At 38.4% G+C, this 19,779-nt stretch overlaps 1 protein-coding gene across 3 annotated transcripts in view; it reads right to left on the bottom strand.

Moving 5' to 3' along the window:
* ADAMTSL1 (ADAMTS like 1) overlaps positions 1–19,779 on the bottom strand; it is a 1,021,291-nt gene that overhangs the window by 247,337 nt on the left and 754,175 nt on the right. For all 3 annotated transcript variants that reach the window (XM_034967210.2, XM_063594468.1, XM_003822608.5), the window contains 2 exons: positions 8,513–8,624; positions 4,183–4,321 (listed from right to left, as the gene is read on the bottom strand). In XM_034967210.2, coding sequence (XP_034823101.1) covers positions 4,183–4,321; positions 8,513–8,624 — 251 coding nt within the window. The remainder of the gene's footprint in view (positions 1–4,182; positions 4,322–8,512; positions 8,625–19,779) is intronic.

Below are 19,779 nucleotides of genomic sequence, written 5' to 3' on the forward strand. Positions count from 1 at the left end.
AAACAAAGTGTTTTATCACTTCAGAAAAATAACTGTGTAAATGACACCAGCAGAGAGCAACAAAGCCTTCTTGGGATGAAACTGCTGGGCAGCCAGCATGGCTCAATTGTTGGTCTTATAGTCCAGTGGACTTAAATTCCTACCTCAGCACAATGTCGAGTTACTATGTGTCATGGATATTCAGGCTTGCTTTTAGAAGAATGAGAACCAAGAATGCCAAATTATTCAATGCCAAGTATCTACTGTATAAAGTATGATCTCAATTATGTTATGAGCTATAGACAAGACTGGAAAGAAATATAGCAAAAGCATTAACTGAGGTTATCTGCGGGCATTGGGGATTATTAGTGAGTTCATTGTTTTCATTACAGTCTTTTAACTTATCAATATTTCTAAGTTAGCATTTAGAATCAGCAAAAAAGCCATGAAAACATAAAAAGTATTTTGAAGAGTATAGGCGAGATGTCAACAATCTCTTCAGCCTCAAGAACTAGTAGATGAACTAATCCACCACCATGGAATCCAGTGGATGTTGTCAGTGAGTGTAAGGAGGAGGAACAAAAAATGAGATGGGAAAGTAAAGAAAGAAGATGGTGGGAACAAAAGGAAAAGAGAATGAGAACCAAAAAATAGACAGATGTGTAGAGTGAGATATTCCTGAGACCCCTCCATGCCACTGGTTGCCTGTTCTCTGTTGATTTGAGACAATTCCTAGAAGTTGTTCATGTATTTAGGAAGCTGTTGTAAACTTCCTAAAACTAAAATAATGACTGATATTTATAGTCACTGAGTTTGAAGTTGGAAGGGACTGTGGACACAATCACATGCAGTGACTGGAAACATCCTGGTCATTGGGAGGCTTTATATTGTGTAAAAGACCAAAATATATAGACCAAATGCTGATGATATTTATGATTTTAGTTGATTAGTTCAAATGTATAATGTTTACCTATTATAAAGCAAAATAATGAGAATAGGGAAGCTATTTTGGTAAACACAAAAAGTGGATATCAGGGATTATGGCTACTGGTAGCCATATCTAGTTTATTTCTTCTTTGTTTTGGTTTTAGATATGTAGTAATGAGAAAATTCTTATTATCACAGAGAGTGTTTGGTAATGAAAACTGTTTTTACAGCTTACCTTGCAATCTTAGGATAGTTATTTTTTCAACTAGACATAACTGAGGAACTTAATGATGAGGGCAAAAGCATTTACTTCGGTAGTACAACACTTAAAATTGTGATAATTTTTATAATTTAACTTAGTGTGAATCAGTTAAAATTAGTTGCTTAACATGTTTGAATATATTTTTGTGAATTATTATTTAAAAATACTTTAAAATATATAAAACAAAATTTAATTTAAAAAACTGTGGAACAACAGGCTCTGTGGGCACAGTTTGAAAACCATTAATTTAACAACAAATGACCCTCTCTTCCCATTCTGTGGGTGAGAAAATGGAAGCCCAGAAGGGTAAAGTAATAAATATAAGGTTATAGACTTAATTGTTTAATGCAGTTTTTGCTGTCAATGACACATGCAAGCCTTGATAGGGAATAAAGTTGGCTGTCTAACGGGGACTTTTCTTTTTAAATTTATTTTTTATTTTTTCCTTCTCTTTTCTTACTACAAGGGACTCTACTTTTAAATGCTAAAATAGGTAAAAATCCTAGTGTGATTCAGGAAAAATGAATAAATATCTCAGTGGCTAGATATAATAAATTTCTTTTGAAATTAAAAACATGTGACTTTATACCAAGAACGTTGGTTTTCCCTTTTGGGAATTTCTAAATTTAGACACAAAAGTGTTGGTTGAATGTCATTGTTCACTCTTGATTTTACTATTAGACCATTAAATCTGAGTGAGAAAACAGCTTCCTGAGGGTTTGATTCTGCAATGTCTGATGGAAGAGCAGATCTATTTTCTGGAGTCTCTTCTATCTACTTTTCTTAGGTCATCACTTCTCATTTTCTCTTAGAATTCAGAAGGGTTGCTTTGATTCCAGGTGTGCAAAAGAGTTCAATGAATTTCATGGCAATTTCTGAAGTATCTTAACCTCAGAGTAGCATACTTACATTTTCGGAAGCAGCTGTCCCTTAGACCTTTCCTACTGCTAAGTCTTAATTTTCTCAGCTTTGTCTAATTACTTCTTCAGTAAAAAAAGCAGCTTCCTGACATTTGCCTATTTTTTCTTTTCCCTTTTCTCACTTATCTTTCTTTGTGTCTTTCTTTTTTACATAGCCACCTGTCCCAACATTTACTCATGTGCTGTAATAAATGTTTTAAAATAACACTGGACATAGAAAAGGCATAAATTGCACAGGCAGACTTCTTTCACTGCAGAATGGCCTTTTGCTTTGGGTAATAAGAAATAGGCCAAAAAAGTTTCTCCAACAGACAAGAGTGGGTAAAAATCAGAGGCAAGAAAGACTGAGTAAACATTATTATAAACATTTCTTTCAAATTGTTAACAAAATGCTTTTATTTCACACAACTCTCTTCCATGGCCATCTCTTGATTGACATTTTTTTTCTTTGTGGAAAAAAGCTTTATGAAGTTGTGGGAAGTGAAATTGTCATTTCTCCTAGAAATACACGTACAAATTATCAGGGAAATGTGTAAAAGACTTTCAGGGTCTCTCTAGGGCTGACTTGACCTGTCTGAATTAGGATAACTGTGCCTTTCACACACTGGTCTTCCTATTACAGTTATGCATAAAAATATATAAGTAGAATAATTTTAAAATGAAATCAAATTGCATGGGTTATAACTGTCTTGGCTAAAAAGTTCAAACCCTTAAGATTTCCAAAATAAAGAAATCCAAGCACAATTTCAACACCTTATTCAGTTTTTATATCATACCCAATTTTTAATATATAATTTTCTGATGTAATATGATGCTAAATTAAACTTCACCTAAATTTTACAATTATAAAATATCTATTCTTTTTGTTCTTTTAATGAAAACCTGTTATTCTGAGTTCACTTTTATGAGGTAGGGAATATGGTTCCTGTGAATTAATTAATAACAGCAATTTCATATCACATGTAGAACTTAGCAGTCATAAATATAAAGATAAAAGAGTACAGGAATATATACCTTAAGAAATTGACAGCAGAAAACAAAAACTAAAATTGCATTGCTTATCACCTCAAAATAGAATGATTTGCATCGACATTGCCCAAGTCATATTTTAATGAGTTGAAGCTTTCTTTTTATGCATACATCATCAGTATAGTATGATTTTAAAAAATAACATTGAGATGTTTCTCAAAAACCCAAGGAGTTTGAAAATGAATCTTTGTCTTTTGGTATTCCTGATTGCTTTTGTAGGGGAAGATTTTTCTTATATTCTCTCTCATAAGTTGAGGATGAGTAAGCTACACTATACTAAAGAGAATCACCAGCAAGTATTGTGACTGCAAAGGCAAACGTTACACCCATGAAAAGATTCTTGACCTGCACTTCCATGACTACTCTTCACTTGAGATAATTCATTCATCAGGCAGATTCTTGACCCTGCAGATAATCTGAGGGCTAACTGTAGTTTCCAAAAAGCAAATAATCATGTGTGAAAGTGTCAAGTGCCTGTTTAAAGCTTGTACTTTCAAAGACCTTTTAAGAATCTGACTACCGAGAATAAGTTCTTTCTCTTTAGCAAAGACTGAGTATGTTCAGAGGCAGCAGAACTGTTCTAAGGCTTGTTTTGACTCTATATAATCAGTGTGGACAGGCTAGAAGGGATCAGCTGTGGCCCTGAAATATGGTCTGCTCTGATCTTGTCCCTGATCGGGAATAGAGATAAAATGGAAAAAATCCTGAGAACATTGTGTCATCACATTGGTTAAGAACGTTGAGTGGTCCATTGGCCTGGACCTTGCTAAGGAAAGAAACAAGGAACCAGAATGAAAGGAAATCAGAAGAGAAAATGACTCTGAAGAGCATGTTACCTGCTGCTTTATAGAAGGGGAGTCTGTAGACTCTGAGATGGCCTCGCATAGCAGCCAGAGCAAGGAGTATGGGTACTAATAACACGTGATTAGTAATGAACACTGGACAGCAACACTATTGATGTTTAATTTCATTTTATTTTTAATTAAAACGTTTCATTTTAATTTAAATAACCTATTTGGAACTTCAGTTATGTTTATGAAAGATGAACTAGCAAATTTGACTGACCTGGCTGGACAAGGATCCAAGTTGCACTCCTGAAGCTTGGGTTTGGGTTTGATGTTCTCTGGGTAATAGTGACAGTATTGGTCAGCAACCACACGGTTGCTCCTCAGATCGTAGCACTCAGCCGATGTCAGTTGATAACCTGTAGTATCAAACCATCCAGGCAAGTTTAAATGTACATGCCAATGCAATATATTTCTTTATGCATTTTGGCCAGCTCACATCAATGGAAATTATTCCCCAATGCCTTAGTCATTTCCAGGAAAAAAGACACATAATTGGAAGGCTCATTAATTTTTGCAGACCTCAAGTACTGTGCTTTTCTCAAGTAATCCACTCAAATCTTAATAATTACATTATATAATTAGGCTTGAACTACTTAAGGGCCCAGCCAGATAATAAGACTCGGGTAAGAACTGTTCTTGTTATTTCTTTTATATGATCTAAAAATATAATGCAGAATTCTGTGTCCAAAAAAGATCATCAGGATTTACCAACCATCTTATACAAGAATGCTAAATTGCCTCCTTAGTACCTGGGGCACTAGGGAGAATAAACTCCCAAACAGATAAACAAAATAAATCCCACATTGCTTCCCTTGCACATGGGGGGCCAGCATAGGATCAGGTTCCACCAGATGCCTGGGAACATTATTTTTGCCCAAATTCAACCTGAGTGGGTTGAGTAAATGTACCATTGAGATTCCAACAGTAGACATCACGAATCCTGTTTCCCTGCAGAATTAATAAAAACACCTCCCTGCTACTGTTCCATTTTTGTTATATTCAAAATCTTCTGTCATTCTCTTTAAAAAGTCTCTAGCGAATATTTCTTAGCCTCCACCCACAAATTGTCACTGTTTAAAGAAGCCTCTCTTAAAAAATGTATTGTTGAGTAATAGTTAATTCTTTTCATATGTTTTATCTTTCCTACCTGCCTTTTTATTGTCCTGTGAATTTCTGGTAGGGTGGTGATCAAGACTTAGATTCTTGGGGTGAAAAATAAATGTGCATAGAGAATTTTAAAAAATTAGGCCTTTTATATCATTCTTACCCTAATCAATCTGCCAAATACATTATCCCTAGCAGGTGGGTTGAACACGGTTATTGCTAAATACATATTAGGAAGCAAGATTTAAATCATTAAGGGACTTGCAAAAGATTTTAGGAAATCAGAAGGAGGTTTATGAGCCAGATTTCCTGGCTTAAGGCTGTGTTCTCAGACCACCCACAAAAATTAATTGTTCATTAAAGACCCTAAAAAAAAGGCCTTTTAAAATTTGACTATAAAGATGAAAAGCATGAAAAGTAATGAAAGCAATGGATAAGAACACTTTTTCAATCCAATATTTGTTTTATAAAAAAATCAAGTAGCAAAATGACACTTTAAGTAAGTAAATGCACTTTTACTTTTCAATTACATTGTACTCTAAAAGCATCTAATTTTATAACAGGCTAATTATTTTATAATTTTCCAGATAATAATTTCTACACAGGGACAGAATTTATCATGTAGTAAAATACAGGAACAATGCAGTAAATTATTAATCTGAGATGATTATTCTTCAAAATCAAAATTTGTCAGCCTAAACCTGTTGCTTTGAAGCTATTATAGCATGTATAAAATGAAGGGTTAGAGCAAAAATGAAGGAAATGACCAAAATCATCAGATAATCATGTTTTCTAAAGTTTTATAAGGTATTTGGAGTAGCAATTTTTACACTAAGCAAAATGTCCAACCAGTTGAATCTGGAACCAGAAACAGAGAAGAGAACTTAGAGATCATTTCTTCAGTAATTTTCAAGCTGGTAACTTCAGTACATTTCAAAATAAAGTGGAAGGACAGCTGGTCTCCACATCCCTCACATCTTCACTCAGAACAGTCTTCCTTTTATCCTGGCTTCATAGTTAAGGTTTCCTTTGAAGCAAGATTTGATACCCAGAAACATCTGAAAACCACTGATAGTTCTACTTCTTCATTTCCATGTGAGGAAAATGAGGCCCAAAGAAGTAAGATACATGTGACTCTAACATCAATGTCCTTATTATGCAATGAACGATTATCAAGGTTGCTGACATCACACTCTAATAGCAGCTCTATGTGTGCATATAACTGAAGTGCTATTTCTCACAAAGCATGGTTTTCATTTTTTTTAAAAAAAAAAACAAACCTTAGATTCTTTCCTTGAAACTATTTCCTATGCCAGTCATTAGTAAAAATATCAAAATAATGTATTCCCATGGAACATCAAAGTAATTGACAGTTCATTCTTAAACAAAGCGATTTTCCTTCTTTCTTTCTTTCTTCTTTTTTTGAGACAGGGTCTTGCTCTGTCACCCAGGCTGGAGTACAGTGGCATGATCTTGGCTCACTGCAACCTCTGCCTCCTGGTTTCAAGCAATTCTCATGCCTCAGCCTCCCAAGTAGCTGGGATTACAGGCTAGCGCCACCACACCCAGCTAATTTTTGTATTTTTAGTAGAGACAGGGGATTTCACCATGTTGGCCAGACTGGTCTCGAACTCCTGGCCTCAAGCCATCCTTCTGCCTTGGCTTCCCAAAGTGCTGGGATTACAGGCGTGAGCCACTGCGCCTGGCCAGCTAAATGATTTTCTATCCATGACAGATGGAACAACTAGAAACACTCATTCTATTGAAATGCTTAAAGTGTTGAATTGATAGTTTTTTATCAACTGAGTAAAAGTACTTCATGGCACTTCTACTGACTTCTTTTAAGCTAAAATCCAACACTGCTCCATAGAACCACATTTTTCAGTAGTTTATTTACATTGTGTAGATAGAAACAACATAGGTAAAGATGAATTACATCATACAATGTTTTCCAAAATTTATGGGTAATCATTTGTCTCCATTTTGAGGTACTATCCTTTTATATCTTGTCAAATTAATATAGTGATACTTCTGTGGATTAGCTATTTAAAGTCAGCCAATTAACTGGCTTCTATGAAACTAGAGCTAGAATTTATTTGATGTGCTAATTTTCAAAAGAATAGACATATAATTTTATATCCATTACGTTAGAAAAACAATAATCCACAAACACTGACTCAGTTGGCAATGAATCTAAAATATTCACACACTGATTGTTATCCTTCTGGAAAGAATTTGGTAATGTGTGCCAACAGCCACAAAAATTCTGAAATTCCTTGATCTAACAATCTCACTCCTCAGTATTTATACCAAGAAAATAATTTGAAAAGAGAAAAATACTTAGGTATTAAGTTATTCAATGTATTATAAAAGCATAAAAGTTAAAGGAACTAAATGATTTGCTGTAGGGAAATGTCTAAATAAATTATTGGGAAATTCAATGCAATTATTATGTAAACACTATAATTATGATGAGCAGAAAATGAGGAAAAATAACCTTTTGTAGTAACACAAAAGCCTTTTCTAGTAACACAAAATGCTGTTCGTGTTACAAATATGATGGAGCAGAGACAGGAGTTTATTTTGTGACTTTTCAGGAGAGATGCATTTTAATGAATAAAACGAATGGCATTTCTTCTAATGCATGGATGATGGGGTGGAGTTGAAAAATAACTGAGCCTAAGTCTAAAATGCAGAGATTTTTTTTCCTGGTAGCAAACTATTTTCTCTAATTAAGTAAGCCTGATAAACACTCTTTAATTGATTGCTAAATAGATGACTTTACTTCAACCACATGAGTAGTTTATATGTAAGTGAATGGACCTGCCTGCTTCAGGACCAAACTGCTGCCAAATTAGAATATTTCTAGCTCTGGCCTTCTACAAAATCAAGGAGAGAAGTAAAGACTGTTTCCTCGGTCGGGCACGGTGGTTCACGCCTGTAATCCCAGCACTTTGGGAGGCCGAGGTGGGCGGATCACGAGGTCAGGAGATCAAGACTATCCTGGCTAACACGGGGAAACCCCGTCCGTACTAAAAATACAAAAAATTAGCCGGGCGTGGTGGTGGGCGCCTGTAGTCCCAGCTACTCAGGAGGCTGAGGCAGGAGAATGGCGTGAACTCGGGAGGCGGAGCTTGCAGCGAGCCGAGATGGCGCCACTGCACTCCAGCCTGGGCGACAGTGCGAGACTCTGTCTCAAAAAAAAAAAAAAAAAAAAAAAGACTGTTTCCTCTAATGGGACTTTACAGACAGAAAATGTCTTTGGCATCTTGGCGGAGGTATCTGCCTTACAGGAGGGCCTCGAGATTCCACTCTGTTCAGAAGAAAGGATCTGGTCCACCACAGCACAAAATTTCTTCCATGCTGAAGTAACTCTACTCTTACAATACCCAAGTATTTCCTCACAGAAGCCAACAGTTTTTAGACTAAGTGAACACCATTACCTCCTCCACAGGTTGCTGAGCAAGGAAAGAAATCCGTCTCCCTCCATCGGTGGATGATGGGTTGATAGAAGATGAACTGGACTGTACTGTCAGCGGAGCCCGAGTTACGAATCTGCAGGAGTCAACAGGAAAGTAGAAGAAGTAATGTGACAGTGCGGTGCTTTCTGGTCCCTTGCAGCTTCGAACAAGAGTATATGGTAGTGCTGATGGTTTTAGGCTGTGTGAGGGACTGCACTGCGGGAGAAGTGGCAATGGCAGTATCATTTATCCTACCATTTTACCAGTGAATGGTCCTTGCATAAGCTTTCACTATCATTATCTTCTCAGTTCTGTTGCCACAGAGCAAGGGAGAGCAATATCTCAATTTGTGATTTCACTATCATCTTATTCCAAGCCGCTATTCCCTTTCCGTCCTTTATTTCCAACCTCTTTGGTATAATAGATAAAATTATGTGGATTTTAAAATGTAGATTCAGAAATAGACAATTTGTTCTAAGAAAATTATATACTGCAGAAAATAAAAGATACTGGTTTTGGTTAAGAAAAAAGACGAGTTGAAGAATTAAATAACACTTCCCATTCAGAGACACATATTGGGCTTCTTGTCCATTTAGTGTGCGAAGTTACCAACTAGATGCTTGCTAAAAGGCAAACTTCTGGGCCCGTGCCCAGCGAACTAGGTAATTCAAATGTTGATGGTTTAAGAATCAAACTGAAAACACAAATTTATGTTATAAAAACGATTACTTACTTAAAAACAATTTATTTGCTTTTAAATAAAACTGGTACTTAATGGAAATTGCAACTTCTTTTTTTTTTTAAAGGGGGTATGTGAGACAAGTCCTTAATGGTTCTTAAGAGTACAAGGTGGAGAAAACATAAACTGAAGAGAAGAAAAAGTACCTTATGTCAACAATTTCATGAAGACAGAATGATACAACATTTAGACTGTTGGGCAAGGTTTGGACTACTTTTTATAAGGAGGTTCCAAGGACAATTGAGAGGATCAGTTCTTACTCTACATTACAACAATTAGAGAAGTATCAGAGTCCAACTGAACCACTTGCCCTAAGTATTTGTTAAGTGTTTTTCAGTCTTAACATTTTCTTTTTTTTTTTTTTTTGCGATGGAGTCTTGCTCTGTTGCTCAGGCTGGAGTGTAGTGGCACCATCCCGGCTCACTGCCAGCTCCGCCTCCCGGGTTCACGCCATTCTTCTGCCTCAGCCTCCCGAGTAGCTGGGACTACAGACGCCTGCCACCATGCCCGGCTAATTTTTTGTATTTTTAGTAGAGACGGGGTTTCAGAATGTTAGCCAGGATGGTCGATCTCCTGACCTCGTGATCTGCCCGCCTCGGCCTCCCAAAGTGCTGGGATAACAGGCGTGAGCCACCGTGCCTGGCCAAGTCTTACCATTTTCTTAATTGCCCATAATGTAGGATAAATTGATGGATTTGGCCTTCAGATTATTTTAAAAATAGCCCTATTTCTGTGCTACTTAATTTAACAAGTGGATTAAACATCTAGGATGCAGGGGGAAAATAAGAATATTGAAGAAACAGGGCCAAGAAAAAGTGATGGATGCTAAACTCTACATCAGTTTTTGGAGTTTAGATGGGAATATGGAAGTGTTTCTCAGAAAGTCTGAGAGAGGTGGAAAGAAGGAAGAGAGAAACCCTACAGAATGTCTCATACCCTGGGATTTTGACCTGCAGAGCATTTACGTATTTTCTAATTAGAATAAACAGTGATACCATTCCCTACTTTAAAACAAAAACAGCTGAAGCAATACAGTGTCTTTCACAAAAAAAGAGCACTACCTATAGATTTCTATTTCTCATTTTTATGTGTCAGATACAAGGGTACCTAATTGCTTGCTTAGGGATGTAGTATTAATCACATTCCTTGGAAAGTTCTTTCTTTTTTTTTTTTTTTAAGCTCACAAAAGCCTCTAGCTCTCTTGGGATGTGTGGTTGTCACACTGGAAAGTTATAAGAAAAAAACTTTCATTTAAACACAAGATTCATGAAAAAATAAAAGACCAGAGCATTTGTTTAGATTCAAAGAGATGAGGTTTTTTTGTTTGTTTGTTTTTGTTTTTTGCTTTTTTTGTTTGTTTTTGCAGATGTTCTTTTTGGAATGTTAACCTGAGTCCTGGGAAGTAAGGGAAAAAAATCTTAGCTTCTTACAGCCAGTGTGAGGAGGATATAACATCATAATACTTGGAGAAACTCTGTTCTAGAAAGCTTCAGTTTGACACATTTGGTTTAGGGAGCTAAACACATCTGGTATATGTAATTTTGACCTCCTTATGTTAATAAAAAAAAGTATTTGAACCAAGCTCTTCTTTCTATAATCACAATGTTTCAGTGTTTCTAATTCAACATAATGATTTCTCACACTAACCTGAAGAGACAAGACAAAAATTTTCCATAGCAATTGACTGCACTGTCATGACAGAGCTGGAGGGCCATAGAAATGTGTATGGGGGGTTATGGTTGAGCTTTAATTCCATGTAAAATTCAAGGAATCAAGGAGATAGTATAAGCACATGAAGACATCATTAAGCACACAAAGGCTTTTCCAGATAAAGCACTGTTAAAGCATCTTTTCCTTTTTCACTGGCAAAAGGCAATATGTGAGCTTTGGGATTTTCCCTAAGTTTCTTTCTCTCACTGATGTAGAAGCTGTGCCTCAGATGGGCCAGCAAGGGGGCTGGCAGTCAGGGGTCCCCCCAGCCTGGCTTAGCTGTTCAGTCGCTGCTCTCATGAGGACAGGGAGGCAAAAGGAAGCCACAGGTGAACCACTACTGTGTATCTCTGAGCTGGGATCCACAGTGTTATGTGACTTGGTCACACTGCTCTCAGAGTGACAGGGATGTCATGACTTTGGAAAGCTTGGAAATAGTGAACATACATCAGTATGCCTGCTAGGGAGAGAATAACACGGAAAACTGGTAAATCTGTTGATTAAATGTGTCAGTCTACTAGACTCAATTTTTGGCTGTTCTGGTAGTTGACAGAGATACTGTATCCTCAGGAACTGCTGTTAAGACTATTTTAAAATGCTTTTGTTTGGGCTTGAAAAGATATGCAACAATAATAAAATCTTCCTTATAGCAGTTATGTATCTATAAATACCTAATTTTGAAATAATTGTGATCTTATCTTTCTCCTTCACATTCTGAAAACTCCATGGAGGCAGGTACATTTATCCTGCTCATCATTTTTCAGCATCATCTACAATGTCTGGCACATAGTAGGTATCCAAACAATGGCTGAATAAACGGATGCATGAATGAACAAACAATTGAATTATATACCTTTCAGGTACTTTTGAAATTTCTAACTATTGTTTGTGATAAATTATTAGATGAGTCATTATCTTTTTATATACATCTGCCAGTTTCCTTGAAGATGTTACTGATCACTTGATTTTATCATCAAATGATAAAATTCATAAATGGAAGCAATATTATTACAAAACAATGTTTATCCAAGAGCACTTTGTTTTGAGATGGAGTCTCACTCTGTCACCCAGGGTGGAGCGAAGTGGCGTGATCTCAGCTCACTGCAACCTCTGTCTCCTGGGTTCAAGCAATTTTCCTGCCTCAACCTCCCGAGTAGCTGGTATTATAGGTGTCCACCACCATGCCCAGCTAAATTTTTGTATTTTTAGTAGAGACGAGGTTTTGCCATGTTGGCAAGGCAGGTCTCAAACGCCTGATCTCAGGTGATCCACCCGCCTCCGCCTCCCAAAGTGCTGGGATTACAGGCGTGAGCCACCACACCCAACCCCAAGAGCACTTTCTACCCTCCTTGGAAGGCTGTCTTTTTAGGTAGGACAGTATAGTGAAGAGGGCTTGCCAAAATGCTACTTACTATGGGAATGAAACAGATTCAGTTGTCTCACTGTTTGAAATACCTGATAATTTTAACAGTTGGAAATGCTAAGATTAGGCATTAGTAGATTAAAAATGATTTTAAAAAATGTTAGTACCCAACTTTACCGCTATACTTCTTATAGAGTTTTCTAGTTTTTCTAGAACTCCAGACCTCCATATTGGAAAATAGTGCAGTTCAGCCCATAGGCCCCTAGCTTAGAGTTCGTTTTTTTTTTCTTTTTCATAGAAATGGGGTCTCACTAAGTTGCCCAGGCTAGTCTCAAACTCCTGAGCTCAAGCAGTCCTCCTGCCTCAGCTCCCAAAAGTGCCAGCATTCCAGGCATGAGCCACTGTGCTCAACCTAACTAGCTCAGGGTTATGATTAATGCTGCCCACAACCCTTGAGTAGGGCAGTAGATCAGAGATGCTTCTCTGGAAACAACAGATATAATGTTGTCTAAAGAACGAAGAGGGTGGCAAAGATTTGTCAGGAAGGAGATACTGAGTGGCAAAGCAGACTGTAGCCTTCTTGAAGGATTGTCCCAGTGGTCAGATGGAGGAGGAGGACAGGAAACCAATGACGAGAGCTGAGCTTAATATTGTGGTGTGGGGAGCGAGGCAGGATTGGGCAGGGATCTGCAACTCTCAAGAGTGAAACAAAGATGAGGAACCAGTTCTCTGTCTCTGCATCCTAAACCTAGCTGTGTGATGGGCAAAACAATATGTTAAATCTAACAAGAAATGCAGTATATTCTGATTAGCTCAGTTCTAAATGCTTGGCATCTATCAGCAAAAGGGGCATATTGGCAGAGTCACTACCTCTAAAAGTTGGGTAGGAAAATGAACCAGTACTTACTATTCACTTTTTCTCTTTCCTACAGTTGATTTAAACTTTTCCTCTCAAGAACACATGGCTTAGGACAATGGTTTTCCCTTTTATAAGCATGGGTTGACTGAAATGGGGAGACTGTCTAGAAACAGGCTGGGTGTCAGGGTGAAACCAATCTGGGATTACACGTTGGCCAAACCTCAGCCTCCAGTGGATAAAGGAATTGGTTACAGATGCTCCTCAACTTACAATGGGGTTATATCCTGATAAACCCATCTTAAGTTGAAAATATTGTAAGTTGAAAATGCATTTAACACACCTCACTTACCAAACATCCCAGCTTCCCCACACCTACCTTAAATGTGCTGGGCTACAGTTGGGCAAAATCATCTAACACAAAGCATGTTTTATAATAAAGTGTTGAATATTTCATATAATTTATTAAGTACTGTGCTAAAAGTGAAAAAAAGAATGGTTGTATGGGTACTTGAAATAAATTTTCTATTGAATGCATATTGCTGTTTCACCAAAATAAAGTAAAAAATTTGTTGTTGGTTATTGTAAGAAGAGGACTAACTGTATTTCAATCCTACCCAAGATTTACAGGCTGCCCAGTATCACAAAGGCTTTCTTTTTTTTTCCTTTTTTTTTTTTTTTTTGAGATGGAGTTTTGTTCTTGTCACCCAAGCTGGAGTACAATGGTGCAATCTCTGCAACCTCCGCCTCCTGGATTCAAGCGATTTTCCTGCCTCAGCCTCCCGAGTAGCTGGGATCACAGATGCCTGCCACCACGCCCAGCCAATTTTTGTAGTTTTAGTAGAGATGGGGTTTCACCATCTTGGCCAGGCTGGTCTTGAACTCCTGACTTCAAGTGATCCACCCACCACAAAGGCTTTCTTAAGCATATTAGCTTGTAGTGCATATCTATAGCTTTCACTATGTGTCTTTTTTTCTTTAGTATTCAATGATATGTATCACTATTTCAAAACTGTCTATCTAGTCTTTTATCTTCCAAATGACATTATAAGCTAGGAGAGGGAAGATACTATATAGGATGGTCAATCTGCCTCATGTATCAATCATCTGCTAAATGAAGGAAATATATATATATATATAATTTTATAAACTTACTTAATAAATTCCCATTATTTTGGACATGGGATTTCTCTCCAGACTCCTTGTATTGTTACCTCTTATAATAAAAGCAAGTTTTGTATCCTGAATTGTGTGCAAGGTTATGTTCAAGGCTATCTAGAACAAAATATAAAGGCATCATCTTTGCCTAATACTCTAACTGATGCAAGCAGAAATCGCAAAGTTTCTGTTCCCTTAGAATTCTCCAAGATGCAATTTTGGTAACAATTGCAATGATGCCACTCTTCCTAACCAAATTTTCCAACTATAGATATGCAATACCTTTTAAAAATTGTCCTCTGCAGGAAATAAGTGTTCTCTTGTTATCAGTGCATGAATTATGAGTTAGTGCTCTTAGCTCTGAGTTTGCTATTGTTTTCTCTTCTGCTGTGTGTTTCTGCTACTTTGGTAGCTTAGATATTCATTGATCACCTTCTTCTCTGTCTAATCTGGCTTTCTGCATAGATCTTTCAAGTGGGCAAAACCAGAATATGTACCAAAACATCTTAGCTGCTTTAACAGGTAGAGCTGAGTTGGAGGTTCTAATGAAGAATGGACCTATGACTAAGGAGGACTCTTCTACCTGGGAAAGTCATTCTCTTTCCTTGGGTCTGCAGCTTCAGAAAAGATGCACATGGCATGGTAAGGGAGGGAGGGGATACTAAGCCAGCCAGTTATCCAGATGATGGCCAGATCACCTCTAATAATTAATGTACTGACAGATGTCACCCCCAGTCTGCTCTCATAGCCATTTATCTTAATGGCTACATCTGCCACATTGTTCCTGGGTATACCACTGGTAAATGCATCAGCCTCTCACCATCTTCAGCAAAGCAGCTTCCTGCTGTTGTTTAGATAGAGTATAGTGATTGGTTTGACTGAAAGTTAAAGTGTTTGAAAAAGATGGAAAGTAAGTAATATGGATTTATCCACTTTTATATACATTATCTCATTTAATCCCTCAAAAAGGTTCCTTCAGGAGTAGGGAGTATTTTATTACCATTCCATAAAAGAGTAAACAGGTTTGATGAGGCAAAGCAATATTCTTAAGGTCACACACCCAGTAAGCAGCAGATTATCTATTCTACCACACTAAACTGGCATTGTCAAAAATGTATGTAGAGCCAAGGGTACAAGTTTAAAAGTTTTAGAAGAAATGCTGCTCTAGGAAGCAAGATGAGAATTCAGTCCAGTTTTAAAGGTGGCAAGAGAAGGATATTCCAAAACATTATTTTAGAACTAAGGGCAATATATAATAATTGCTCACTGTCACAAAAATCTTCCTTTTGCACAAAAAAGTCTTCTCCTTTTAAAGAAACAAAAATGATATTTTGGCAATAAAATTACATGGAGGAGGGAGGAGCCAAGATGGCCGAATAGGAACAGCTCTGGTCTACAACTCCCAGCGTGAGCTACGCAGAAGGGTGATTTCTGCATTTCCATCTGAGGTACTGGGTTCATCTCACTAGGGAGTGCCAGACAGTGGGCGCAGGACAGTGGGTGCAGTGCACCGTGCGCGAGCCGAAGCAGGGCGAGGCATTGCCTCACTCAGGAAGTGCAAGGGGTCAGGGAGTTCCCTTTCCTGGTCAAGGAAAGGGGTGACAGACGGCACCTGGAAAATCGGGTCACTCCCACCCAAATACTGCGCTTTTCCGACGGGCTTAGGAAATGGCGCACCAGGAGATTATATCCCGCACATGGCTTGGAGGGTCCCACGCCCACGGAGTCTCGCTGATTGCTAGCACAGCAGTCTGAGATCAAACTGCAAGGCAGCAGCGAGGCTCGGGGATGGGCACCCACCATTGCCCAGGATCGCTCAGGTAAACAAAGCAGCTGGGAAGCTCGAACTGGGTGGAGCCCACCACAGCTCAAGGAGGCCTGCCTGCCTCTGTAGGCTCCACCTCTGGCGACAGGGCACAGACAAACAAAAAGACAGCAGTAACCTCTGCAGACTTAAATGTCCCTGTCTGACAGCTTTGAAGAGAGCAGTGGTTCTCCCAGCACGCAGCTGGAGATCTGAGAACGGGCAGACTGCCTCCTCAAGTGGGTCCCTGACCCCCCAGCAGCCTAACTGGGAGGCACCCCCCAGTAGGGGCAGACTGACACCTCATACAGCCATGTACTCCTCTGAGACAAAACTTTCAGAGGAACGATCAGACAGCAGCATTCGTGGTTCACGAAAATCCGCGGTTCTGTAGACACCGCTGCTGATACCCAGGCAAACAGGGTCTGGAGTGGACCTCTAGCAAACTCCAACAGACCTGCAGCTGAGGGTCCTGTCTGTTAAAAGCAAAACTAACAAACAGAAAGGACATCCACACCAAAAACCCATCTGTACATCACCATCATCAAAGACCAAAAGTAGATAAAACCACAAAGATGGGGAGAAAACAGAGCAGAAAAACTGGAAACTCTAAAAAACAGAGCACCTCTCCTCATCCAAAGGAACGCAGCTCCTCACCAGCAACGGGACAAAGCTGGACAGAGAATGACTTTGACGAGTTGAGAGAAGAAGGCTTCAGATGATCAAACTACTCCGAGCTACAGGAGGAAATTCAAACCAAAGGCAAAGAAGGTGAAAACTTTGAAAAAAATTTAGACGAATGTATAACTAGAATAACCAATACAGAGAAGTGCTTAAAGGAGCTGATGGAGCTGAAAGCCAAGGTGCGAGAACTACGTGAAGAATGCAGAAGCCTCAGGAGCCGATGCCATCAACTGGAAGAAAGGGTATCAGTGATAGAAGATGAAATGAATGAAATGAAGTGAGAAGGGAAGTTTAGAGAAAAAAGAATAAAAAGAAACGAACAAAGCCTCCAAGAAATATGGGACTATGTGAAAAGACCAAATCTGCGTCTGATTGGTGTACCTGAAAGTGACGGGGAGAATGAAACCAAGTTGGAAAACACTCTGCAGGATATTATCCAGGAGAACTTCCCCAATCTAGCAAGGCAGGCCAACATTCAGATTCAGGAAATACAGAGAACACCACAAAGATACTCCTCGAGAAGAGCAACTCCAAGACACATAATTGTCAGATTCACCAAAGTTGAAATGAAGGAAAAAAGGTTAAGGGCAGCCAGAGAGAAAGGTCGGGTTACCCATAAAGGGAAGCCCATCAGACTAACAGCGGATCTCTCAGCAGAAACTCTACAAGCCAGAAGAGAGTGGGGGCCAATATTCAACATTCTTAAAGAAAAGAATTTTCAACCCAGAATTTCATATCCAGCCAAACTAAGCTTCATAAGTGAAGGAGAAATAAAATACTTTACAGACAAGCAAATGCTGAGAGATTTTGTCACCACCAGGCCTGCCCTAAAAGAGCTCCTGAAGGAAGCACTAAACATGTAAAGGAACAACCGGTACCAGCCGCTGCAAAATCATGCCAAAATGTAAAGACCATCGAGACTAGGAAGAAACTGCATCAACTAACGAGCAAAATCACCAGCTAACATCATAATGACAGGATCAAATTCACACATAACAATATTAACTTTAAATGTCAATGGACTAAATGCTCCAATTAAAAGACACAGACTGGCAAATTGGATAAAGAGTCAAGACCCATCAGTGTGCTGTATTCAGGAAACCCATCTCACGTGCAGAGACACACATAGGCTCAAAATAAAAGGATGGAGAAAGATCTACCAAGCAAATGGAAAACAAAAAAAGGCAGGGGTTGCAATCCTAGTCTCTGATAAAACAGACTTTAAAACAACAAACATCAAAAGAGACAAAGAAGGCCATTACATAATGGTAAAGGGATCAATTCAACAAGAAGAGCTAACTATCCTAAATATATATGCACCCAATACAGGAGCACCCAGATTCATAAAGCAAGTCCTGAGTGACCTACAAAGAGACTTAGACTCCCACACAATAATAATGGGAGACTTCAACACCCCACTGCCAACATTAGACAGATCAACAAGACAGAAAGTTAACAAGGATACCCAGGAATTGAACTCAGCTCTGCACCAAGTGGACCTAATAGACATCTACAGAACTCTCCACCCCAAATCAACAGAATATACATTTTTTTCAGCACCACACCACACCTACTCCAAAACTGACCACATAGTTGGAAGTAAAGCTCTCCTCAGCAAATGTAAAAGAACAGAAATTATAACAAACTGTCTCTCAGACCACAGTGCAATCAAACTAGAACTCAGGATTAAGAATCTCACTCAAAACCACTCAACTACATGGAAACTGAACAACCTGCTCCTGAATGACTACTGGGTCCATAACGAAATGAAGGCAGAAATAAAGATGTTCTTTGAAACCAACAAGAACAAAGATGCAACATACCAGACTCCCTGGGACACATTCAAAGCAGTGTGTAGAGGGAAGCACTAAATTTCCCACTAAATTCCCACTAAATTGACACCCTAATATCACAATTAAAAGAACTAGAAAAGCAAGAGCAAACACATTCAAAAGCTAGCAGAAGGCAAGAAATAACTAAAATCAGAGCAGAACTGAAGGAAATAGAGACAAAAAACACCCTTCAAAAATTAACGAATCCAGGAGCTGGTTTTTTGAAAGGATCAACAAAATTGATAGACTGCTAGCAAGACTAATAAAGAAAAAAAAAAGAGAAGAATCAAATAGACGCAATAAAAAATGATAAAGGGGATACTACCACCGATCCCACAGAAATACAAACTACCATCAGAGGATACTACAAACACCTCTACACAAATAAACTAGAAAATCTAGAAGAAATGGATAAATTCCTCGACACATACACTCTCCCAAGACTAAACCAGGAAGAAGTTGAATCGCTGAATAGACCAATAACAGGATCTGAAATTGTGGCAATAATCAATAGCTTACCAACCAAAAAGAGTCCAGGAACAGATGGATTCACAGCCGAATTCTACCAGTGGTACAAGGAGGAACTGGTACCATTCCTTCTGAAACTATTCCAATCAATAGAAAAAGAGGGAATCCTCCCTAACTCATTTTATGAGGCCAGCATCGTCCTGATACCAAAGCTGGGCAGAGACACAACCAAAAAAGAGAATTTTAGACCAATATCCTTGATGAACATTGATGCAAAAATCCTCAATAAAATACTGGCAAACCAAATCCAGCAGCACATCAAAAAGCTTATCCACTGTGATCAAGTGGGCTTCATCCCTGGGATGCAGGGCTGGTTCAATACATGCAAATCAATAAACGTAATCCAGCATATAAACAGAACCAAAGACAAAAACCACATGATTATCTCAACAGATGCAGAAAAGGCCTTTGACAAAATTCAACAACCCTTCATGCTAAAAACTCTCAATAAATTAGGTATTGATGGGACGTATCTCAAAATAATAAGAGCTATCTATGACAAACCCACAGCCAATATCATACTGAATGGGCAAAAACTGGAAGCATTCCCTTTGAAAACTGGCACAAGACAGGGA

This window comes from Pan paniscus, chromosome 11 (assembly GCF_029289425.2).
Source record: "Pan paniscus chromosome 11, NHGRI_mPanPan1-v2.0_pri, whole genome shotgun sequence".
NCBI lineage: Eukaryota > Metazoa > Chordata > Mammalia > Primates > Hominidae > Pan > Pan paniscus.